A 27,528-nucleotide genomic window follows, 5' to 3' on the forward strand; every position below is an offset into this window, starting at 1 on the left:
CAAAATAGCTGATTTTCAGTGGAGGTGGAGAATTAAATTGTGTAGGATGTGAATGGTTTAGCATGGGATTCATTGACATTTGTGGATATTTAACATTCTGAGAATTGAAATTCACCATAATTTGGAAAGTAAATTAGAGAAAGACCATGAAGAGACAAAGTGCAATTGAATGCTTTATAAACCATTTCATTTGGTTACCTCTCCTACTATGCAAAAGACAGGAACAATTGACCCTTATGTAGGACATTAAAAGCACTATGGTATTACTAAAATATCCTGTAATGGGCCTGACAGGTGGATCAGCATGTAAAGACACTTTGGCATCTGCTTGTGTGTGCCCCGCTGCTCAGCCCCAAAATAACAACACAGAAACTGTATTAATTAAATCACTGCTTGGCCCATTAGCTCTAGTTCTTACTCTTACATCTTAATTTAACCCATTTCTATTAATCTGTGTATTGCCACTTGGTTGTGATTTATGAGCAAAGTTTTGGCATGCCTGTCTCTGGCGGTGGCTCCATGGCTTCTCTCTGACTCCACCTTCTTTCTCTCAGCATTCAGTTCAGTTTTTCCTGCCTAGCTCTACTTTGCCTTTTCACGGGCCCAAAATAGCTTCTTTATTAACCAGTAGTATTCACAACATGCAGAGGGGAATCCCACATCAAAGACACTTGGAGCCAAGCTTTATGAAAAGAGTTCAATCTTTGGGACCCATATGATGAAACTAGAATCCACTTCTATAAGTTTTCTCCTGACCTGCACAGTGTGGCACAGGCAACGCCTTCTAATAAATAAATAACTGTAAATTTATAAAATCCCATAAATTTAAACTATAAGAAAAATATATCATTTAGACTAACATCTTCAGGCTAACAAATATGAATGTCCAGAGAGGTTAGATAATTTTGAAATATAGAGATAATAATACAAGTTCTAAATTTGTTATAATACTCTCATATATGCATGCTCATTTTATAACTCCTAATTGTTTAGGGAAACTGTTATTTCCTACATTTTGATATATAAATATTTTCTTTAGTTAGGTTGTACTAAAGTAAGATACTTTATAATATCTCCATAACTTTTAATTGCAAGAATTGTACCAGGCTCTCTCAGACTACCATCCCCCAAGTCATGACACAGAAACTTATTGTTAGTTATGAATGCTTTGCCTTATCTTATGCTTGTCCCATTTAGTCCTTATAACTCAATATTCATTTCTCTTCATCTACATTTTGCTTTAGGGCGTTTGACTTTTCTTTCATTCTGTATGTCCTACTTTGCTGCTTCCTTCATGTCTGTGTGACTGGCCTCTGATGATCTGGCTGGCTGGCTCCCTTTTCTCTCTGTCTGCCAAACTCAATTGCCTCTCCTCTGCCTAGCTATTGGCCATTCATCTTTTTATTAGACCGATCAGGTACCTCAGGCAGGCAATGTGAAACAGCATCACATTTTTACACAGCTAAACAAACATAACATACCTTTACATCATTAAACAAATGCAGCTCATCTTTATAAATAATTATTCTGCAACATGAATTAAAGTAGCACATCTTTGCCTAGTTAAACAAACACTCCACAACAAGAAAAAATTATTTACAATTATTTAAAAATGGAAAGTAGTGAGCTCTAAACATTTGTTTTCGAAAACATGACCCAATGATTTGCAGATGATTGTAAATGTTTAACAGTGGATGGAGATGATGTGTAGCCCTGATATATAAAGCTACTGGTTTTCATAGTTTAAATTTTCCAAGTTTGCCCTTGGCTAATTTCAAGACACCAGTAAGATATTCTTAATATTTACATTGGAAAGTGATACATGCAATTAGTGGTTATAAGCAGATAAAAGCTGATGCAAGCATGTTACTATTTCACAGCATAAATGATGCATAACCAGTTAAAGTAAAGAGAATATGAGACTGAATGCACTGCCTTCAGCAGTACATCCCATACCACCCTTGTCAAATCTCAAGAAACATCATGTAAGGAGTTCAAAAAATCAAAGAACTAGAGGATGGGGAGAAGTTCTGTGAAATGTTGTCTTCTGGCTATGACATGTGTAATGGGCACATGAAGTCACAGCAGCTGTAATTTTCTCCACAAAATGAAGATAGCCTAAATCCAAGTTTAGGTGAAATAGAGAGTCTCTAGGCCCCTCCCCTTACAAAGGAGCTTTTAGCAATGAATAGTTGCTAATGAAGTGAAAAATCATTTTTTTGATAAGATATAGGCACTAGTAGCTTTCCCATGCTCCAATGGATGGTCTCACATTTATTCATTCATTCACTCACTCATTCATGCCTCAGCATTGCTTAAGCATGCATGGACAGCCTATTTATGGAGGTTCTCCAGTTGTTCCTATCCTGGCAGTCTTAGATGCTTGTGTTATTGTCATATCCAAGGTTCCACAGTCTTCCTTATGCTATTTATCCAGCACTTTTTGGGCCTTGCACTTTACTCTGCACTCCTCCAGGCAGTGCTATCTTTGGGTATCTGCCATCAATCATTCTCAGAACATGGTCGAAATATCTCAAGCACTGTTGCTGTATCCTGTAGTTTACTTCCTTCTGTAGATGGAGATGTTTCTTAATGTCATTGTTGCACAGCCTATCTCTTCGTGTGATGCCTAGAATTCTCCTAAGACATGCCATCTCAAACACATTCAGCCGCGATACTGAGGAGCATTTCATTGTCTAGGTTTCAGAGATGTAAAGAAGGCAGCTCAAGACAAGTGTCTCACATACTTGTAATTTTGTTGTCATTATGTCCCTTGCTGATCAAACCTTTCCTAGTGCCTGGATTGAAGCCTTTGCTATCTCTATCTGCCTCTTGACATCTTAAATAGTCCCCTCCTTTGAAATGATGTTTCCTCTCAGATAGACAAAGTTAACTGTTTGCATGTGGTTCTGATTCTTTATTACAATGTTAAAATTCTTCAGCAAGGCATTTGATAGCATTTGGAGGAAAGGACTTTGGGAAACAATGAGGTTCTACAGATACTCAGAGAAAATCATAAGAATACTAAATAAGGCCTATAAAGATACCTTTGTATCAGTCAAAATCTGTAGAGAACTAAGTGATCAGTTTAAGACAATTGTAGGAGTGTTACAGGGATGCATCCTATCACCACTACTCTTTAATACATTCTTGGAATTTATAATAACAACAACCCTGGTGGATGAGGAGAGATAGGTGTGCAGATAGGTGGTGTTTGAATCAATAACTTGTGTTTCACCAATAATACAGCACTACTTGCTGAAAGTCCAAATGAGTTACAGGCCATGGTAAATAGAGTGGTGGAAATAAGTGAAAATCTTGGTATAAAAGTAAACATTGAGAAGACTGAGATACAACACAAGGGAAGGGCACACAAGGATTTTAACATTGTTAAAAATCAGAACCTCAAGCAGTCGACTTTGTTTATCTAGGAGGAAACCTTAGTTCAAAGTACGGAACTATTTTAGGTGCCAAGAGGTAGATATAGATAGTGAGGGCTGCACTATCTCTAGGAAAGGTTTGATCAGCAAGAGACATAACAATAGCAAAACTACAAGTGTTTGAGACACTTATCTTGAGATGCCTTCTTTACAACTTCTCTTCCAGATGGCCTCACACCCATCCACATATGGGCAGCACTAATTGGGCTTAGTGAGTTATCCAAAAAGAAAACAAAACAAACAAAAATAACAAAGCTTTGAAGTTGGAATGGATGCATGTTGGGGGATAGTGAGGTTGTTAAGATAAACAGGGTATAGAAACAAACATATTTCATTGTATGCATGAATATATTTCTCAAATATAAAGAATATATAGTACATATAATATATATATATATATGATTTTTTAAATATTAGAAGTGCTAATTTGAATTATAGGTGTTTACTCAAAGGATCATGTATAATTTCACATTAATCAGTAAGTTTCAGTAGAAAAATAATCAAAACAAAAAAGAAGAAACTTCATAACATACATGTAGCAAGTTTGTGACAAAATCTGTATGCCTTTGATTATGACCTTAGGTACTAAGTAATGTAACATATCTCTTAAATGATCATAGTTTACTCATAACACACAATCTTCCCTCCTTCAAGGAATAAAATGATAAAATACAATGCCATTTAGGTAGGACTTTTTGGAAAATAAATCATAGTCTTCCAGCATAGTGTTTCAGAGGACAGAGGACGGAAACATCTTGTATTCATTTCAATTTATCTGGAACACAACTTAGACTTTCTGTGGTACACTTAGCCAGAGGTAATTAACCACCAATTTTAGAGCATCAACAATTGCACAATGTTAATGTTTAATTAGCAAAAGGGAAGCACCTGTAGTGTGGAGGAAGAGGCTCCAAGATTAGACTATACACATTCAGTTTCCAACAAAAGACGAATTAAATGAGCATACTTATCTTCAGGGAAAATATAGTTACTAAATTGTTAGATAGCTTCAATTATGGAGAGTAAAATCACTAAGTAACCTTTTGCATATTTAATTCATCGTTGGCTCTTTACCAAAAAGCACCAATGATGACTGTTTGTTAGCTTTCCTGTCCATTTAGCACAAAAGGAGGCTGGTTGTGCCTAGGACAATGAAGTAGATCTATGACAGCTTTAGTTGAATATGTCATCTTTCTACTTGACATGTTTCTTCTCACCAAAAAAAAAAATAAAAAATAACACACACAGATATATATGTACATACACACTTCCATTAGTATTTCTGAATTCATTTGGGGAACACTATTTTGAATGCTTTCTCACCACAGTAACTTTCCTGCCACTTTAACATTTATAATTACCTTTTTGTGAAATGATAAAAAAAAAAGATTCAAAGTTATTGTTCTTGGCAGGAGGCCTAAGGTGAAACTCTGTTGTTTTTAATGTGTAAATTATAATATGTGCAGATGTGAAGAGGGGTTTTTGTGAAATACTCATTTAACCACAAGAATTTAAAGGAAGCTGTCAGAGAGTTTGCACTCTTTAATGCAAATAGTCATTGAAAAGCACCTCATAAATGTTATATACAAAGGGTAAATGAGTGGTTTAGATTAAATTTAACCACTAAAATTTTGGAAGACAGTAAGATAAAGGGTATAGTAGCTTGTGAGCAAGAATTTACCAGAAATCAAACTCTTTCCTTTCTGACTTTTACTCTGAAGCATATTTGAAATAAATAATTTTCATATACCTCTATTTAAATTGGAAATTATCTTGCTGATCAACTGACTTTAGTCCCTCACTTTTCAAGCTGAACTTATTTAAGGCTTTTCTAATAAAATGTATGTGTAGTAGAACCCTAGCATCTAACTATGAAACCAAAAGAAATTGTTTTTAATGTTTTGCATCTTGACAATTTAAAATAAATGTTCCATTCCTAAATTTAGATTGTGAAAATATTCAGTGTGCTTCTCTTCTGTTGTATTGATTAGTAACATTGCCACCTGTTCATTCTGGACTTTTAAGCCACAGTTGAAAGTACTTAACAATCATTAAATTGTGCTCTTATTTGTACTTCTAAAACACCGAAACGGGCTGGAGAGATGGCTAAATAGTTAAAAATACTGGCTGCTCTTCCAGAGGATCCAGGTTTTATTCCCAGCACCCACATGGCAGCTCACAAACATTTGTTACTTCAGTCACAGGAGTTCTGATCATTTCTTGTGGCCTCTGTGGTCACTGCATTCATGTGGTACACAGGCATGCATGCAGGCAAAACATCCATACACATAAAATAAAATACTTTTTTAAAGGAACAAAAACCACCTCCAAAAGGGAATTCACAAAACTGCTTGAAATAGAACGGTAGGTACTAAATATTCTTGAAAAAAGCTCAGTGTTTTAAAAATCTTTCTCTTTTATCCCCTCTTCCATTCCTCAGTGTCTCCCTTTTCCTTCTCTTCTTTCCTTTTCTTATTGAGGTTTGCTTTATGCAATAATTTTGGTAAAGCCAAACACTGCTTACACGATAAACAATGCTTCTACAGAAAGATCTCTTCACTATCAACAATAAAAATCTTCTCTCTATAAGTAGCTAGAATCTACTGATATATTGCTGTAATAAGTAGGGTATGGCAAACTACTCACTTCAATGTTATGCTGAGATGAAGTAACTACATTAAAATTATGACTGAAGTGATGAAAGTGTTATAAAAATTCAGAAAGTTCCAGAATGTTTTGAATATGGAAAATGTTACTGTGATGGTCATTGCAAGCCCTTTCCTGATGTCGAGGAATCATTGCACAGTCCATCTTTTTGATGATGTTCAATTTTCAAAACACTTAACAACTTTAAATTTCTCATGGTCTTGAAGTTGGGGAATTTTATTTCCTCTTCTAAAGAAAACCACATTCAACATATGTTAAATTCTTAGAATGGGTTTGCAATTGTGTACTATGTGCATGTGGGTTGAACTTCGTTCATGATGTAAATATGTATTTCTACATTGGCCCACATTACAGAATGTTATTTAAATTTATATTTGTTATTATCTGACCTGCTGTGTCAAAATAGCATTTTTTTCTTGACTGAAAAATCTCAAGAAAATTTTTCAGGGGAAGGAAAGTATATGCTGTGTACCCTATTTCAAAAATTATCATAGTACAATAATTACAATAATATCAATGTAGGAGCAAAGAACTAAGTGAGTTAACACTAAAAAAGTAAATAAGGTATAAATAATCCACATATACAACTATAATTCTCCCATGTCCATTTTTGAAGATGATTTTAATATTTATTTTTAACTTTTTCCCTATAGTGCAAATAATTTTTATTATTTCCGGTTTTAAACAATGTATTTTTGTGTGCTTAGCCCCCCCCCCCATACACACACAAACACATACACACGCGCACACACACACACACGTTCATTTCCTCATAAGATGGTTTTACAACTTGCCTGGGAATTCCTTTTCCCTTAGCCTGAACTGTTGGTTTAGCAGTCAGCGATGTGCCAAGAAAAGTATCCCTGTCCATGTAAGAGCCTGTGCCAGGATTTAATACTGAAGTTAATTTAGGTTTGAATTAGTTAATTTTATTTCAAGCTAATTTTGCATTGAAAGCAAATTTTATGTATTTAGATTAAATGGCCCTTTTAGCAGCATTGTTTTGATGGTAGTTGGACCAATAGGATCAAATTATCACCAATAGCAACCACAGTATTCTCATTTGAAAAGGTGATTCACATCATTAAATATGCTTAAAAAATCTTAAATAAGAAAAATACATATTTAAATTTTATGTCACCCCCACACAAATTATAGATATGAAGATAAAATAGTGTGCTTTTAGAAAAATATTTTAGAATAGTTTATTAATATTAGTTCACTGGAAGCTAGAAAGAGAAAATAGGAAGATAATTGTTAGCTGTTCAATTTGTTTATTTATTTTTGTGTGTATGTGTTTGATTTAGAAAAACAAATAGTGGAAAATGAGATTTAGAATTGCTTATCTGAAAGTGATGCAATCATTGACTTTGCAAAGCTAAAACAAGTAAAAGTGACTCTGACAGAAACACTGTCAAAGAAAATGCATACATAGTACAATAGTACAATAGGAGGTGTCAAGCTCATTAAATTGAGAAAACTTACACAAACATACTCACATGTTGGCCATTTTATTTCATTTTACAAGTTATTTTTACGTAAGATTTTGTTAGCATTGGCTGTTTATCATAATTCTTTGTGTTAATACATTTTGTCCTACTTAACCGTTGATGATACTCAATCATACCACAATCAGTTTCTCATGAAAGCAGGTAAATTCATGTAGATTTTCAAAAGGAACCTGTTGCATTGTACATTCTCTTAGAAATTATGATTTAAGAAGAAAAACCAATTTGCAAGTGTGTTTTTCTACACTTAGTTTCCCAAGCTATTCTGTTTTCAAATTTAGTTGTGATATTTGAGTCTGTTCAAATTTATATGACTTTAAAATGAAAGGGAAAAAGAGGGACTAGAACACACCATTTCATACATTTACTGTGAAATTGTATTAAAATATATACATTGTGAAACCTGCCATATTAGCTATTTTCAGTAGTATTATTTGTATTCCCTGACAGTATAACTGTTATCTGAAAAGGTAACATTTTTTAAAAATATTCCTCCTACATATCTGTGATTATATATCCGGTGACCAATATTTGTCCTTCTCCTCTCATCTAATGATCTCAGTTTACTCTAGTTAAAACTCAGCGTTCTGCTTCGGCCATACCTGACTTTCTTAGATTTCAAATGTGAGGGAGATTAGTCAATGATTTCTTTGTATATTTCTGAATTATTTCACTTGATGTTGCCCTAATTTGTCTATATTGCCACGAATGAGATTTTTAAACTTACTTCTGGCTGGTATATGTGTATTATATATTCTTCATTCATTCATTAGCTGGTGAACACTTAGGCTAGTAGACAATTATTTTGAATAATAATGAAATAAATCTGAGAATACAGATGACTATAACTTATTATTCAACTTGTTTGGATCTATATTTAGTAGTGGGACAGCGGAATCAAAGAAGTACTATATTTTTCTAAAATTCTTAGGACCTCCACACATTTTTTCATTATAATTGTATATACTTATTTTTTCCATACTTGGGCGACCTTTTATGTAACATGGCTTGCCAGCCCTCTTTATCCCTTCCCTTGTGGATAATACTGGTTACAGCAGTAGTGAGCTGATATCTAATTGTACTTTTTTCCTCTGATGATTCAATATATTTAATATATTTATTAAATATTATAAGTATGCTTTAATATACTTATTATGCAATTTTATATTTTCATTAAGGAGTTTCTACATAGAATTGTACCCATTTCAGTTGTCTTCTTGTTATTGTTTGAGTTCCATATAAATAATATTCTTTTTATCAGATGCATATTTTTGAAGTAATTTTTCCAACTCTTATACTCTTATACTCATGTGTGTCATTGGCATATTTGTTGAAAAGCAGTTGGTATAAATATGTGTATTTATTTCTTAGCTTTCTATTGTAGTTCATTGGTAAAAGTGTCTGTATTTATGCAAATACCAATGCTACTTTTAACACTATAGCCTCACAATACATTTTAAAAAAAATTAATGTGACACTCTCAGTTTTATATTTTTGACTCAAGATTGCTTTGCTTTTTTTGTGATTTCACATGAATTTTCGGTTTGTTTTCTTTAATTCCATGAATATTATCATTGATAGTACGATAGAGATTTCATTGATAATGATGGGTACTGTGAACATTTTAAAATTCCTTTCTTTCTTCCATTTTCCCCCTTGCGACAGGGTTTCTCTGTGTCATGGTGCTGGCTGCAGTCCTGTAACTCACTTTGTAGATCAGTCTGGCTTTGAACTCGCAGAGATCTGCCTGCAGATCTCCTTGCTTCTGACTCTGCCTCCTGAGTACTGGTTAAAACTGTTTTTAAAAGATTTTTTATTATTACCATATTTCATAGATTTTATCATGCATGTTTACCATATCTATCCCTAGATTGCTTTATCCAACTGCCCTTAATGCCACCTGTCTCATCTCCCTCACATCTGCATGTCTTCTTTTATTTTTATTGTTATTAATGAGTCCCTGTATCTAACAAAGCTCATGGGCATGTAGCCATCCATGGAACAGAAGGAACATACTATCATGGATGTTCCCAGAGTCAATTCGTGATAGCTATGGTTACCAGCATAAGATCATGTCAGTCAAAATCCTACCAAGGACTGTGGAGTAGCCCTCAAGGTCCTACCTTTAGCAGAGGAGATATTGAGAGTTGATAGGAAATGAAGGAGAATCACTTGAAAAGAACCTATCTTTTTAAAACAATTTAGACCTTAAAAGATACATGTTGTTTCATAGTTTAAGATATTACAGTACAGGGTAGATTGTTTTAGCAATGTAGAACATCATGACAGGGAGGTGTTATCCCCAAGATAGTCAAAATGAGAGAGGAAAAAAAAGTGGGGGAGAGGAGGGATTAAAGCTGAGAAACCTATCCCAGTGTTCCAGTGCATACCAAGAATAGCATATTTTCAAGTATAACCTACCTTCTATGTTTCATAATTTCTGAAAAGTGCTACTGACTGGAAATAAAGAAAGACATTATTATATTCTCTGTAAAGTAATCTAATGTCCAAAATATGATGTCCTCTGTTTCTGCTTTCATCTAGTTGGATTCTTTTGAAGGATTTGTGTTCTAGTGAGGTGCTGTTTCAGAGTTCTCTACAGTAGGCTAGTTACTTCGTATGCTTGTGATTGTGTTTTCCTACACGCCAAAGAGCTCTCACATTGGATCACTGGATAGTTCTCTGGGTTATTTCTATTATTTATATATCATGACCTTGATGAGCAGAAACTGATACACACGACGTGGTTTTGACTACCACTGAGGCTGACAATCTAAGGTGTATCTTTTTGGTTACAAATAAAAAAGCCACAGTGGTTTCCTGGTTCACTAGATCATAGTATCACATGCATTTGAGGGAAGTAGTAGTTTATTTGAGGCATGCTTCAAAATCAACAATATGATTGAGGGCAAGCCTCAATAGGTATTTTATGAAAGTCCATCACTCTAGGTGTCTATTAGGCAGGCGTACTGTCATTTTACAGGAAATAGAGGCAGAACCAGAATAAAGAGATGTTTATAATCTTCTGGGGGCAATGGCTGGTTAGTCTGACACTGGTTCTTAGATGAATGTTTCTCTCATAAAGATTTGAACTTTAGAACTTTTCTCAGGCTATATTTGGAAGAGAGAAACCTTAACTTTAGGTATGTATCAGGATTTTATGTAGGATCAGTATTGGCAAGAGTGTGGACAAGATTCAGAGAAGTTCTGTATACTGTAGCTGAGAAAAACTGACCCTGACATCTAAAGTACTTTCCAGACCTGTTGTTGAGCAGAGTCTAGAATGCAGAGTCTAGAATGCCTCTCCCATGCTTTACAAATTGTTCAAAATAGAAGATTCAACTCCAGAACTACAGCAAATAGTGGTTAGAGATGTCACAGGTTCTAATCAGAATCTTCTATGAAATAGAGTCCAAGCCAGTCCAGATGACTTTGCAAAGTTCATCTCGTGGTAGCTTTCTATACAAGCAGGATGGCACTATTTATATGAGAAAAGATGGAGCTGAGACAAGTTCCCTTGGTGTTGTGTTGTAGGATAGAGGCAAGCAGTCCTTTCCCATTTGTTCAGAATGGATCTATACCTATGGATTTTTATGAGATGCACTATGCTTAGACCACAGCTGAGGGATGCTGTAGCTGAGTTTCTGGGTGACTTGTTGGTACATTTTTAAACCTGTGTCAGCAAATAGAAATGGTACCTACTAAGATCTAAGTGTACAGTATAATTTCTTGATGTTTCATGAGGTCAAGGTTAAATAAGACTGTTGTTAAGCTTTTTCTGGGGAAAGGGGCTATTTATGGTTTGGAAGACTGGGGCATAAATTGTGGGTCTAACAACTTAGTACTTTTTAAATGACCTGCCTAGGTCATATGTTACACTTGGATATTAAAACCTCCTACATGATCTTTATTGTTCTGAGGATACTTTGTGGATGCTGGTAGAATTGCTGTTCTGTGTGATGGCCCGCGGGAGTTACTTTTATTTCTATGTATTGAACATATTCACTGAAATAATAAAATAGAAATAACTTGTTTTAGTTGGTTAAATCACAGTGATGAGCAATGGATTCAGGTAACCTCATGGCATTTCACTTCTATTTCAACACATAACTTTAAGAAACAATACATTCCTCATTGAACTATACTACATAATTGTTTTCACAATTCAAATTAGGCTTTGTTAATTAGCCTTCAAAGATATTTATACATATACACAAAACTCAGAAACAAACTTGCTTCAAATACTTAGAAATCTCATAGTATGGGGGCACAGATCTGTGTCATCTTGTATCTGTTTCTATGAACTATATGATCTATCAATCTATATTGAACATGTTAATTTGTTTCTTTGTATGAATTTCATTGGTCCTATTTGGTAGCTACTAAAGACAATGGCTAATATTTAACTTTTATACATAATATATTTTGACAATAATCTTTACTCTCTCAAAACTCCTCCTTGGTTCTCCTCTCATCCTTACTCACCTAATTTTATGTTCTTTCTCTAAAAGAAAAACAAATCAAAATAAACAGTGATGACAACAATGTAAAAAGATAAAAGGTATCAATAATAAGCAAAAATAAAACAAAACAAAGCATGCAAAATTGGAGTCTATTTTTTGTTAACTGACTACTTCTGATCATGGGGTCTGCTTTGGTGTATGGTTGATGTGCCTAGTATCTCTTCTCTCTTGAAGAAAAGTTATTTTCTGTTTTTCAAGATAGCAATTTTAATTATCTTCATGGTTATGGGAAGGGACCTGGCTGACTTCCCCAACTCAGGGCTGGGACTTTATCTGACTTGAAACTTTGCAAGCACAGTGCATGCTGCCACAGTCTGTGTGGATTCATTTGTGTGTGACACTTTTGTTTCTGAAAGACTTTGGGTTTTTTGACTCATCCATTCTCTCTGGCTCTTAAAATCTTTCTGTCTATTCTTCTGCATAGATCCCTGAGCCCTTCAGTGAGAAGATGTATGAAGACATTCCATTTAGGACAGAGTGCTCCAATGTCTCTCACTGACATTGTTCAGTTGTGAATATCTGTGTCAATTACTATCTACTGCAAGAAGTTTCTCTGATGAATGCTGAGTGATGCACTGATATAAGAGCATAGCAATATGTCATAACATTAATAGAAGGAAGTTAATTGTGATCACCTTCCTAATCATCTAATCTACCTTCCTAAGATCATCTTAGTTTGGACATTAACACTATGCTGCCTGCTTTCTTTGATTAAATTTCAGATTTGAAGTGTTAAATATCTAGATCATCAGGGGATTTTACAGAGATTGACAATTACTGGAAACTTTATTTGATCAATATGAAAAACTATGATGCAATTATTTTTAATAGACTCCTAATTGCTCATTTTATTTTTTTTATTTTTTAATTTAATTTATTTATTTATTAAAGATTTATGCCTCCTCCCCGCCACCGCCTCCCATTTCCCTCCCCCTTCCCCAGCCAAGTCCCCCTCCCTCGTCAACCCAAAGAGCAATCAGGGTTCCCTGCCCTGTGGGAAGTCCAAGGACCACCCACCTCCATCCAGGTCTAGTATGGTGAGCATCCAAACTGCCTAGGCTCCCACAAAGTTAGTATGATCAAAAACCCATTGCCATTGTTCTTAAGTTCTCAGTAGTCCTCATTGTCCGCTATGTTCAGCAAGTCCGGTTTTATCTCATGATGGAGGAAGGTCATTGGTTAAGTAATAAAGAAACTGCTTGGCCTCATAGGTTAAAACATAGGTGGGAGGAGTAAACAGTACAGAATGCTGGGAGGAAGAGGAAGTGAGCTCAGACTAGACAGCTCTGCTCTCTGGAGCAGAGTCACCATGCCCCGCTCCTGGGCAGACACACGCGATGAAGCTCCGACCCAGGATGGTAATAGGCTAGAATCTTCCCGGTAAGACCGGTGCTCACTAAGACCAGTGCTCACAGATTATTAGAGATAGGTTGATCGGGATATCAGAATTAGCCAGTAAGGCCTAGAGCTAAAGGGCCAAGCAGTGTTTAAATGAATACAATTTGTGTGTTGTTATTTCGGGGCATAAGCTAGCAGGCGGCCAGGGTGCTGGGGACGCAGCCCCGCTCATATTACAACAATCTCATGCTTTTTCAGACTCGGGCCAGCTGGCCTTGGTGAGTTCCTGATAGAACATCCCCATTGTCTCAGTGTGTGGGTGCACCCCTCGCGGTCCTGAGGTCCTTGCTAGTGCTCTCTCTCCTTCTGCTCCTGATTTGGACCTTGAGATTTCAGTCCGGTGCTCCAATGTGGGTCTCTGTCTCTGTCACCTTTCTTCGCCTGATGAAGGTTAATATTCAGGAGGATGCCTATATGTTTTTCTTTGGGTTCACCTTCTTACTTAGCTTCTCTAGGATCACGAGTTATAGGCTCAATGTCCTTTATTTATGTCTAGAAACCAAATATGAGTGAGTACATCCCATGTTCCTCTTTTTGGGTCTGGCTTACCTCACTCAGGATAGTGTTTTCTATTTCCGTCCATTTGTATGCAAAATTCAAGAAATCATTTTTTCTTACTGCTGAGGAGACCAGTGCGCAGATGTGGCAGAGACTTATTGCTCATTTTAAAAGCATTCTTTTGAATATCCATTAAATATGGTCTCTATGTTGATATAGGCTAACAGACAGAGATAAAATGAAAATAAACAAAACTTAAAATAGCAATCAGAACAGCAGATTATAGTGAGCCCTTCCCAAGGCAAAGACGTTTATAGACCATGGCCTCAACTGTCCAAATACTATGGCATTTTCATAGTAGAATAGTTCTTATCAAGTACTAGACTTAACATTGAGTGAATCCAGTACTCCAGCTGGCATACCAACACATATTTGTAATGCCAGAGGTGATATTTATATTGTATATGAAGTAAAATAAAAACATTAGATGTTGTAGAGCAGAAGAGAACAAGGTGATAGAAATATTTTATGACAGTTCATGAAACAGTTTGAGACTGTATTCAAAAACAATGAAGCAACTTGGTACAAGTAACTAGAGCATGAAGAGGGGCAGACTTGACCTGGAGTGTCAGATGTAACAATGAAGATGAGTTAGAATGCTGAAAATGCATACAACAGGAGATTCACAGTTAAAGGAAAAGTTTACAGTATTGGTAACTGAGAACATTTTTATTTTACATACATCACAACAGAAGAGTAGAGAATGGTGTGAATGTTCAAACTCTTGCTATATATTTTTTCACAGTGATATACTCAATGATGCCTTTATGCCTTTAGGTTTTTTGAAACTTTTATATACATTAGGGTAATTGTTTCTATATTTTTGAAACATTCTATAGTTTGCACTGATTCTACTTATGTTATTAGGAGCTGCTTAAGCAGAATCAGAATTATCGACAAATAATTCACACCAGAGAACAGCATTTTTATGCTATATAACCTTTGTTAATTATATTAAAACTTTTATTAAAATTGAGTAAATGTATGTCAGACAGTGATGTCCTTGAAAGGTTTTAACACCATGCCTAGAATATATTTCATTTACATAGAGAGCAGTCTGGTAAATGGAGTATAAAATAACTCCACAGTTATACATTATATGAAGTACTTAGCCAATTTTTGAGTTATCAGTGACATCAGCTAGGCTAAAAATAAATATTTAACATTAGCAAGCGGATGAAACCTCCCTATGTTAAATAGTGACTGTAAACAGGTCACTTCATTACACGTATAAGATAAAGGCATAAACGTGGATTTTTCTTCCTGAACCTTGATACATTAGTCATTAAAACTGGATATATCCCTTGATTTTTATCAGTATCTTTATGATAAAGATAATGTTCAGAATTTTCCCAGTACTAAAGAATATCCACCCATTAAAAAATCCACATTTAACTTTAGGGTATAATAGTAAATTCTAATAGTAATAGAATCTGAAATGTCCTTCCTCTAGTGCTGTTTTTCCCCCTTGTATTAATAACTCCCAGAGATACAGTGACCCATATTGTTAAGTTACCATGAACCAAGAACCGCTTGATGCCTAGTTTAGCATAAGCACTATTTTATTAGAGTTACCATAGTGACATCTTTCTGGTTCAGAACATGAACCATTTCATTCATGATAAATAGTAAATGCTCCTTTTGCATGTATGACTTTCTCAGTTGCTGAATTGTTTGGTGCTGCCTTTGATATAGACTGGAATACAATCCAGTACAATAGTAAGAGAACTGATCCGTTTGTCATCACTCAGGAAAGATCCATTCGGGTTGCTGAGCAGTCAGTTTGTTTTTCTTTATGAACACAAAACATCATGTAGAATTTAATAACCATTGGCATCTTTGAAGCATTGTAATAAATGTCAAACCCAAATTATTATTATTAATCCAGTATTCGATTAAAAATTTTTGTGTTGTGATCCAGTAAAAAGATCCTGGTTTAGCTTAATAAACACATAGGAAATCATTTAATAAAAAGGTGGACAACACCTTTGAGGTTATTGTGAGTTTCTGCTTCGAAACATTTAGTATAAGACAAAATATTAGACATCAATTGTGCTGTCTGAAAGGATTTTAGATATCAATGATTCTAAAAAGTGATGTGAGTCTTGCACCACTGTTGATACTTCCCCTTTAAGAAATTCAGTTGCAGTGGGCTTGCATGCTGCTAGTAAAAACCCCCTTAATTATTAGTAAGTTTATCATTGACTGCTTTCTTAGTCGGTCTCAGAATTCTGTCTGTCTTTTTAAGGAATAGTACAAAATCTTTTACTGATAAAGATGATATAACATGATTCTTTATGAAAATAACTATTGCTTATACAATTTATTTTAAAGGCTTATGGCATCATTAATTTATTAAATAGTTTTTAAAATTTAGGACAAAGAATTTACTTTCCCCAGTTTCTTACTCATTGACTTATAAATGGATCGATGAATGAAATAAAAAAATGTGACAAGGAAGTTTCATGATCTTAATGGGGGAAAGTATTTGCTACAATGTACATTGCAACTGGAAACAGATATAACACAGAAAGGCATATTGTTACTAGAAGACTTATTGAACTTTCTTCAAGAGCTGTCAATTTTACAAAGTTTATAAGTTGAATGTAAATTTTGTTCAATTAAAGAAATATGAAATGTGATTACTATTTCTGTGATTTCCCCCCTTTAATCTCAGGTTATTGGGTTGCCAGTTCATTTCTGCTAAACAATTTCATCAAAGGAAGAAGAAAACCATTTGGTTAAATTTCATAAAAAAATGGACTCTGATAAAATTAGGAGACTGCAGTAATTTAAATCTATGTAATCTTTAACTGTTATGTATAGCATTAATCCCCTTGAACATAATCTCTTAATAGTTTAGTTAAATAATTTATAAAAATATGGCTATTTTCTGTGGTTATTTTACATGTTTCCTAGCAGCTTCTGTTTATAGTGCATGCGGGTAACATACCAACCGAGCTATTTGTGTAGGAACTTTAAAAGGGGGTGTTTCATTTTACAGAGTACAAATAACCTTGTAATTAAACTGAAACAAATAATTGCCAAGAAGCAATTATCATTCAATTAAAGAGTAATTACATGGTTATTTGTGCCTTGTAACATAAAGCATTACTGAGATCAGTAATGCAATCAATATTTTAGTGGAAACCGGATGCTTCAGTGATGGACCTTTCAACCTATACTGATTAAATTGTCATCTAAATAACAGTTTACTAGCTAAACCACCACGTGTTTATTTGTCTTGATTAATATGTAAATATCTGCCTGATGATAAGAAAGTTCTTAAAGATAAGTAGCTTCACAGAATCGTCTATCAAAATGTGTGATCTTTTCCAGTTTTTACAGATTTCTACATAGCCTTTCATCACTTTCTCCGAATTATCTTGGAAAGGAAATTTAGGATTTTAGAACCATTAGTGTCTTTTTATATATGAATTTCTAGTCTGAAACTAGCAATAATATTAATTCTATTTTATATTTTTTTAGAAATTTACTAATTATAAATTATTTTCACTAACTTAATTCCAATTAATTTATTCCAGGTACTTAACTCTTTCAAAAAAATTAAAACCAGTGATATCTGTGAGGGATTTTTGTTCAGACACATTTGAACATATTTACAAAGAAATATCATATCACCATCCTCATTTAAGAGTCAATAAAATTTTGAATAATAGTGGAAACATATATTCATGTCACTAGAATGCACATTTTTTTGAAAGACAGAGTCTGTTCCCTGTTCTCACAATATATCAATAGAAAAATCATAACGAGTTATCTTTCCTTTCAAGCTTATATTTTAACCCCAGTGTCACTGATAGCTAGATAGTAGATACCTAGTACATATTTGTTTACTGGTTTACTGAACAAATGTGTGTGTGTGTGTGTGTGTGTGTGTGTGTGTGTGTGTGTGTGTGTGAGTGACTGCAGAAAAATGTAGCCATTAATCAGTTCTTTAAGTGTCTCACATCACTGGGAGCATAATAAAGTGACAGCTAACATATTCTTCTTTAACGTTATAGTCATATTTGTGTAGGTCATGTTCTGAAGCTTAGATAATTGCATTAGAGTACAGGGTCTAAAACAAAATAATGATCTGATGAATAAATGATTGAAATAGTTCTGTGCTCATGTTATTAAGTAGAACAATCTAATGAATATTTGGAAACCATAGAAACCATGAAATAGATTTTTACCACCTGTCTACTAATGGGTCTAATTAACTATTTACTGGGCATCCTGTATGCTACAAACCATGAGAATTGCTTAAGATTCACTGATACATCCTACTAGACATTCATATGCCTTCATGGAGCTCAGGCTCCTGTTTGGAAGACTCACAATTAATTATACTACTATAAATTAGATATTCGAAGTATACAAAGATGGAGAATATAGTCCCATGGAATTTATATGCATGTGTTTTAGATGTGACATAAATTATGGATTCTCCAGTACCAATCCAAATTTTAGATATTAAAGTGGAACCATTAAACAAGAGACTTCTAGTATCTATCTATTTATTTGAAAGGAATTATTTTTAATAAGGAGGATTCACACACACACTCACTCACACAAAACTAGTTAAACTAGATGGCTTTCAAAGTCTTTTGTTAATGGTTGGGTGTTATATGGTTCCTCATATGGAATTTGATGGGGTATCAGGCTTCATCCTTCTGCAGCTGACAGTGTGAGGAGAGATTATGAGGTTTGTTAATGGTTGGGTGTTATATGGTTCCTCATATGGAATTTGATGGGGTATCAGGCTTCATCCTTCTGCAGCTGACAGTGTGAGGAGAGATTATGAGGCTGGAGAAGCGCTGAAACACATGGAGGAAGTGCAGAGTGAGCTGCTGGATTTAAATAGGAGACTTGAGCTCTGCCTAGTACAAGACAAAGCATTTAGAAATTTTAGATTTGGTGACTATTATTTAAAAGTAATTTATCTTCATTATATTATATATATCTTGATAAATGTTTTCTCTGATCCTGGTCCCCTAAAGGAAATTTGAAGTAAAATTTATGTTTCCCTTTTAGCACCTTTTGGAGGCATAAAAGAGGGAAGGGCGAAGAGGGCATCAACACTGAGTTAAATAAAATAAATTGTGACCCAGAATTGAATAGAAAGTAAAGAAGAGAAAGTTTATAAAATTGAAACATTAAATGAGAAAAACAATTTTTCTTGCTAGAATGATATAAAATATTGATGTGTAATAGCAGAAAATAATGCTAGCACAATTTATAAAAAAATGAGCTTGGTAATAGTACCTCTGAGTAAAGTTGCTAGTGGTTTTCCTTATTGAAAAGCAGAGTTTGTATTATATTGATGGAGCACTTTACTACCGCAAAATTGATAGAATGTAGTTTGTCTTATATCTCTTTGTGAATCAGAAATCATTTTGGGAATGTCTTCGTCTGAACCTAATACTTTTCAATGCTCACCCTATTTAACATACAGTATTGTAGTCTTTAGTCAAAAGTCCTTTATTCTTCTTTATGAAATGCATTTATTTTAAAAGGCCGCAACAATGTCTTAGACACAATTAAAATAATATGTAAACTATGGACTTTAGATATGATTCAGTGAATAAAGCCACTTGCTGCAAAACCTAAGGACCTGAGTTCATTCTCCAGGATCCACATGGTAAAAGGAGAGAAGTGACTCCTACAAGTTGTCCTTTGACCTCCTTATTCACACTGTGACATGGAACACTACAACAGAAATTAATACATTTAATAGAATAAGATGTATAGTAACTTCAGAATGACTTTATACAAATATTCTATGGTTGATAGTTTGCGAATTGTGGCACCCTCCAAATGATGATTTTCTTATACTGTATCAGGGAATGAGATGGTAAAACAGATATACAAATTTTAATTTTATTTCAGTAATTGTAATTTATTTTTCTCCCCCGTGCCTTTGTACTCATGATTGAACTTAGGACTATGTGCATGTAAAGCAGGCTTGCTATCACTCAGCTACACCCACAGCTTCTGAAATAATTTGAACTTTTTGCACTAGAATTAAGAATGTGTAAATGCAATAGTTTAGGTTAATGCTTAAGTTTTGATTCAGCTAGAATATATTGGCAGCAAAAATGAGACTTCATGGGTTCAAAACAAAGAGGACACAAAGTTGAGTGGATATGGAAGGGGAAGAGGTGGGAGAGGACCGAATATGATGCATTGCACAAAATTTTCAATTGACCAATAAAATTGCGTGAATAAATATTTGATTTGAGAAAAAGGCAACATACATAGCAATTTTTCTTAGTTATAGTGAATCCAAAGAAAGCAGAAATAAAATGATGTACTTGGAATGAGTTTTCTTTGTTCCTCATGGGTTTCCAGCAGTTGCAGAAATGCTAAAAAACATTATGTTTTAGTCTGCATCTCACAACTTTTCACCCCTCTCCTCTGGTTTCTTGATTAGAGATTTATACTGTACAATCTTGTACAGTCTGAATTCTGCGACTCACTGTCTCAGGCCTTAGTTGTGTATATTGATACCAGGGATCACATAGCTTTAAGGGCAAGAAGTAATTTAGGAAATCTTTACAACAGCTGGTTTGTATTGCAAAGTACTGGCTTACAAATGAAAGCTAAACTGAAAATTAATCCTTGGTGGCTTTAATATTAGCCGTAATTACATGGTAAAATTTATTGTAAAATGTTGGTTTTTCTTATTAATCCACGAGAGCACATAGTCTCTAGTATAAGATTCTATTGATTCTTGACAAATAAGATCTAGAAAGCAAATGTATCAAGTAATGATATTTGTGCTTTGTGTTTGTTTTCCAACAGTTCCAGACCTGGCAGGCCCCCTAAGCGTTCTCTGGGAGTGTTGCAAGAAAATGCCCGCCTTCTGCCCCATGCAGTCCCAGGCCTTTTATCTCCAGGACTTATCACTCCAACAGGTAATTTGATCCAACTGATGATCAGTCTTGTCTCTTCTTACTGCCCAAAGTTTGAAAGAAACTATTATTGGTGTAACTTCCCTGTCTTTTAAAGCTTTTTCACGCTCTACTAGAGGTGGAATTATTGAATATTTTGAGTATTCAGGCAAACACGATTTAAAAAAAATTCAATGACACAAAGTAAGTGGATATGATTTTCTAAATGTCATTTCCTTATAAGAATTCTCTTTCTATATGTATATTGTGTGCTGGGAGAAAAGATGTGGGATGAAAAATGTACATCATCAGGAAATTTCCTGTCAGATGCTTACCTTATATACCTCACCAATATTCATTTTGTCTGTTGTGGGTGTCTATATATATTATTAAAGTTACTATACCAGCTAAAGAATGAGGAAAGAAAATGCATTCCATAAAGAACAACAGTATATTAGTAATAATACTGTGGGTGATCATTGCCCTGAATAATATTTTACAACACTGAAGTAATCTAATAAAACTAATTTTATTAATTATTATAGAACTCTTTTGATATTCTAAAAGTGCATCCAAAACACTTGAAAAATTAGCTTAATCATTCTCTAATCTAATCAAAAATGTTTAAAATTATTATACCAGGAAAACATTTAATAAAGACATTATCTATCTTTCAGTCTGTCTGTCTGCCTGTCTATCTGTCTGTCTCTTATCTATCATCTATCAATAACACAAATTTATAAACCACTTACTTTGGATTTTAATGCCTTCGGAAAAGGGACAAATTTATGAGTAGTGGTCTTGGTCATCTTAGAATTAAAGGAAAAAGATATAATAACATAATAACACACATTAGAGCATGATAGATACTATAATACAACTAGATATAAGGTGGAAAAAATCACAATGATAGAAGCAAATAAACCTTTCTCATAAATTGGGTAATGATCAGAAAGACTGATTTTTTTGATCTGTATTTTGGAGGGTTAGTGTTAGATGTGGAGAATCAGGGGATGGCACTCCAGAAATAAAGAAGCACAGAAGAGATGAGATAGTGATATTTTCACAGGGGGAATAGAAACGAAACGAAGGGGAGTAAAGCAAAGAATTTAGGTGGTAGGCTTATAAATGATGTGCTTTGAATAGAAAATGAAGGAAATAAATGACGGTGAAACTTGCATTTTATTTGCCATATTAAGTTGTTTTCTCTTTTCTTATAGACCGGACATTTCTAAATATATTTCAGAACTCTTTTTCTTTTCTTTTTTATTTTATCCCTTTTCTTTTTGGTGGCTCACATGAAAGTGTGCAAAGAGGTCAGGCGTTACACTTATGTCTCAGTGTCTCATGTGTTTAAATGTATACCATTTTATTTTTCGTTAAAACATTTTATGTATTAGAGGAATCATTTCTAAAAGAAACAAGTAAATATTTTAAAATCAATTGCTGGACTGGCGGTGGTGGCGCACGCCTTTAATCCCAGCACTTGGGAGGCAGAGGCAGGCAGATCTCTGTGAGTTCGAGGCCAGCCTGGTCTACAAGATCTAGCTAGTTCCAGGACAGGAACCAAAAAGCTATGGAGAAACCCTGTCTCGAAAATCCAAAAAAAAAAAAAAAAAGCAATTGCTGTGTAAGGTAGATAAAAATGAAACTAAAGGCAGAAAGGATTAACAGTTCAGTTATCGCCTTTCCAGAAAGATATACTGAGCATCTGAATGAAGTCACATTCAGTTCATTGGAAAAGATGTTCCAAAGTAATTTATTAATAAGAATTTGTTGATTAATAATGATTGGACGTACATGTAGAGCTAGTAGAATAACATGATTAATATTATTTGGGCAATATGTTGGATGATGCTGTCATTGGTTATGAAAGAATTTGGGAATGGAAAATTAATAACTATATATAATATATAAATTCTTATGTATAATACATAATACAATATGTATAATATATACAAGTTCATATATTAATAAACAGTGTCTTATAAATATAGCCACATCAGATGAAAAAGTACTTTCTGAGCTATATCTTGATGCTCAACAAATAATCTGTATCTAGACTAGTAAAATATATTAAGTATGCCTAAAAGCAATACTATGTAAATAATCTAGTCTGAGTTCAGATTTTTAGACAACATGGAAATGAAAGAACAAATGATTAAAAAACACCTTGAAGATAATTCACTGTTTAATAACTATTAGTAACTTACCTATTTGGGGTAAATATCTAATGCATATTAAGTTCCTATGGCACTATTCATATACTAAATGTTTCATATACACTTTATTTATCTTTATAGTATTCTTATGGACATTGCCTTCATTTTTCAAGTTAAATGTGGCTTAGTGAGTTTAAATTCAGGCCATAAAGTGAAAGGCAGAGGTGTGTTTAATCCCAAGCTGTTTAAAATTCTAGAGCCCCAATTTTCTTTGGCATGTATTATTTCCTTCTGTGTGATACCAGAGCCTCCAAGTTATACTGGAAAATTGTCTTTTCTTCCTAAAATTCTGTTTTCTTTGGCTTATGCTTAGAATGGGATGACAGAAGTATCAGCGGTTTGTATCTAGAAAGGCAAAATATAACTTCTGTAGAGCAGACCAATAGGAAAATCTGCTCAGTGGAAGATGAAGGAATCTTCAGACTTCCGGAGGGATACTCTTTCTTATTTTGCATGAATTACTTCATATGTCTAAGGATATTTTTCTTCTATAGTCAAATGTTAGAAGAAATGTTTTACAAGTTCATATGCTAATAATTTTGGGATTATATGTTATTTTTAATTATATAAACCATTTTTGCTTCTACTAGAAAAGGTAACTGTTAGAGAATTAGCTTTCAACTTCACTAAAAAAATTAATGTCTGAACATATCTACCTTGCTTAAATATTATAAATTTGATTTTAAAGTATTTTTGAAAAATTCAGATGATCTTTATTTTTCATTTTATTTTTAATTTTTTATTTTATTTTTAAGATTATGTTATATTTACATCATTTCCCCTTTCTTTTTCCTCCCCTCAAACTCTTCCATAAACTCCTTCTTGCTCGCTTTCAAATTCATGCCCTTGTATAGCTCATGTGCTAGGCAGCCATGTTGGTAAGACTTTATAGGTGTAGCCTTTGACATTGCTAGAAAATACAGTCTCACAGGAAACTCCCAGATACTCTAGCTCTTACATTCTTTCTGTCCCCCCCCCCCCCGCCCTCTACTCCAATGTTCCTTGTACCTTAGGGTACAGTAATGTTTTATAGTTGTTTCCATTAGGATTGTGCTCCACAAATCATCATCTTATTTGCTTGTGGTTTTCTTGATATTTTTAGTGTACCATTAAATTTGTTATATTTACTTATTTACATAATATGATATAATATTGTCTATTATATGTGATTTTTTTGTGATTTGTACTTTTCTTTTATATTCAAAGGTGCTTATTTCCTCTGGGTTGTATTTTTCACAAGCAAGAAAGTTGAGTAATTTAAACTTTAACTTTGCTGAGGTGTCTATTACTAATAAAATGTTCTATTTAACTTACCAAATTGAATATATAAAAATAATTTTTGCATGTGAGAGAAAATGTATATAGACATATTACAGTCTTTGGAGTATAGCTCGGTACTCTTACATGCACCTACAATTTCCTCATTTGAGGGGCTGAGGGAAAACTTTGCCATGAGTTTGAGGGAAATTTGAGGTACAAAGTGACTTACACTATGTAAAGAGGATCTTTTTCAAAATATACTTAAAATTAAGAATACTATGTAGCTAAAATCATTTTAGCAAAATATTTATTAAAAATTATCAACATATAATTACTGAAGATTGGTCTTTGTGCGTGAATATAGAATCTGAGGTCTGTTCTTTTTTATATTATTTTATTGTTTGTTTTATTACTTTTTTAACAGGAAATATTCTTTTTTTATTTTTTAAGTTATTCTTCTCTCATACAATACATCCCAAATACAACTTCCTTTCCCTTCTCTCTTCCCAGTTGCCTCCACCACCTCCCATCCTCCTTCAGATCCACTACACCTCCATTTCACATCAGAAAAGAGCAGGGATGTCAACAGACACATCATAACAAGATACAATAAGACTAGGAACTAATTCTCATATCAATGCTGCTTGAGGCATCACAGTAGGAGGAAAAGATTCTCAAGAGCAGACAAGAGTCAAGAGACACCCCAACTCCAACTGCTAAAGTCCCATAAAATTTCCAAGCTAAACAACCATAACATATATGCGGAGGACCAAGTACAAACTCAAGCAGGCTCCTTTATTTATGCTTCAGTCTCTGTGATCCCCTGTGATACCTGGTTAGTTGATTCTGTGGGCCATGTTTTCCTGATATCCTCGACCCCTCTTATCACCCCTCTTCTGCAGGGTTCCCTGAGCTCCACCTAATGTTTGACAGGGGGTGTTTCCATTTGTTCCCATCAGCTGCTGGAGAAAGCCTCTCTAATGATGATTGGACTAGGCACTGATATAAGAAGGAATATAGCACAATATCATTAGAAATTGTATTTGGTTCTACCCTAGGTATCTGAGCCATCCTGCTTCAGATTCTTGGCCATCCAGGCAGTGTCAGCCATAGGATCCCTCTCCTGGAGTGAGCATCAATCAAGACCAGTCACTGGTGGCCTAATTCCACAAGGTCTGAGCCACTGTTGCCCCAGAAAATTTTATAGGAAGGGTAGATTGTATGTCAAAAGTTTTGTGGCTAGGTTGGTGTCCCAGTCCCCCCACTGGAAGTCTTGGTTGGTTATAGAATATGGCCAGTTCAGACTGAATATCCTCCATTACTAGGAGTTTTTCCTAGGATCGACCTCATAGATTTCTGGGAGTTTCCACTGGACTAGATTTCCACATTACTGTACAATTACCTCCCCCCCCCCCACGGCCCAGTTTCACTAACCCCTTCCCCATACTCTCCCTTAATTACTCCATCCCCTACCTCCTGATTTCTCCTATTCCCATTTCCACAAGTCCGCAGTAAAAATCTGTTCTATTTTCTCTTCCCGGGGAAATTTGTCTACCTCTCAATCCTAGCCCTCCTGGTTACTTAGATTCCCTGGGCCCGTGGATTATAGCATGATTATCCTTTACTTTATATCTAATATCCACTTATAAGTGAGGATATACCATGCTTGTCTTTCTGGATGTGGATTACCTCAATCAGGATGGCTTTTTTCTCTTTGCCTACAAACTTCATTTAGTTATTTTTTAACAGCTGAGTATTACCCCATTGTGTGTCCCATTTTCTTTATCCATTCTTCAGTTGAGGGACATCTAGATTATTTCCACGTTCTGAGTGTAGTGTGGGAGGTCCTTCTGTTTGTGTGTTGCTTTTATTGGTTAATGAAAAAAGAAACTGCCTTGGCCTGCTGTTAGGGCAGAACTTAGGTAGGCTTGGAACACTGGACTGAATGCTGGGAGAAAGAATGTGGATGCCATGGATACGCCTCTGAAGATAGACATGCTGAAACTTTGCTGGTAGGCCATGACCTTGTGGTAATGCACAGATTAATGGAGATGGATAAAATTAAGATGTAGGAGTTAGCCAATAAAATGTTAGAGTTAATGGGCCAAGCAGTGATTTAATTAATAGAGTTTCTGTGTGATTATTTCGGGTCTAAACTAGCTGGGCGGCCAGGAAGAACAAGTGGCCTCCTCCTGCATGAGTGTTACAAATAAAGCTGCTACGAACACAGTTGAATAAGTGTCCTTGTGGTCTGATGGAGTGGGATAGCTGGGTCTTGAGGTAGATTGATCCCCACTTTTCTGAGAAACTTCCATAATATTTCCAACATGTCTGTACAAGTTTGCACTCCCAACAGCTATGGAAGAGTGTGCTTCTTTAGCATGAGCTTGTGTTTTTGAACTTAGTCATTCAAGTGGAAAATGCAATCTCAGGGTCATTTTAATTTTACTTTTCTTGATGCCTAAGGCTGGAGAATATTTGATTGTTTCTCAGCCATTTGGGATTTCTCTGTTGAGAATTCTCTGTTTTGATCTGTACCCCATTTTTAATTGGATTATATGGTTTGTTGATGTCTAATTTCTTATATATATATTTGCATATTAACCCTCTATCAGATGTGGAGTTTGTGAAAATCTTTTCCAGTTCTGTAGGCTACCATTTCATCATATTGAAAATATCTTTTGCCTTATAGAAGCTTTTCAGTTTGATGGGGTCCTATATGTTAATTGTTGATCTTAGTGCTTACACTATCAGTTCTCTGCTTAGGGAGTTGTCTCCTGTGCTGATGAGTTCAACGTGACTTCCTGTTTTCAGTGTATCTGGCTTTATGTTGAGGTTTTTGGTCCACAAGGACTTGAGTTCTATGCAGGATGATGGTGATGAGTATGAAAATATTTGTATTTTTCAACATTCAGCCATCCAGGGCCAATTTTGAACATACTGGTTTTCTTCCACTTTATATATCTTTTGGTTTTTATGTTTGTTTGTTTTTTTTATTATTCTTTATTCCATTGGGGAGTTCATTTTACGCAGCTCCCAAATAAATAGTCTGA

General features: G+C 34.6%; 1 protein-coding gene across 1 annotated transcript in view; it reads left to right on the forward strand.

Annotated features, from left to right (window-relative positions):
* LOC121441091 (dachshund homolog 2) overlaps positions 1-27,528 on the forward strand; it is a 504,032-nt gene that overhangs the window by 230,651 nt on the left and 245,853 nt on the right. The window contains exon 3 of the mRNA XM_041642221.1: positions 20,905-21,017. Within this exon, the coding sequence (XP_041498155.1) occupies positions 20,905-21,017 (113 nt within the window). The remainder of the gene's footprint in view (positions 1-20,904; positions 21,018-27,528) is intronic.

The sequence above is a fragment of the Microtus oregoni genome, unplaced genomic scaffold (genome assembly GCF_018167655.1).
Source record: "Microtus oregoni isolate MIOR12 unplaced genomic scaffold, Mior012 000073F_002, whole genome shotgun sequence".
NCBI classification, from domain to species: domain Eukaryota; kingdom Metazoa; phylum Chordata; class Mammalia; order Rodentia; family Cricetidae; genus Microtus; species Microtus oregoni.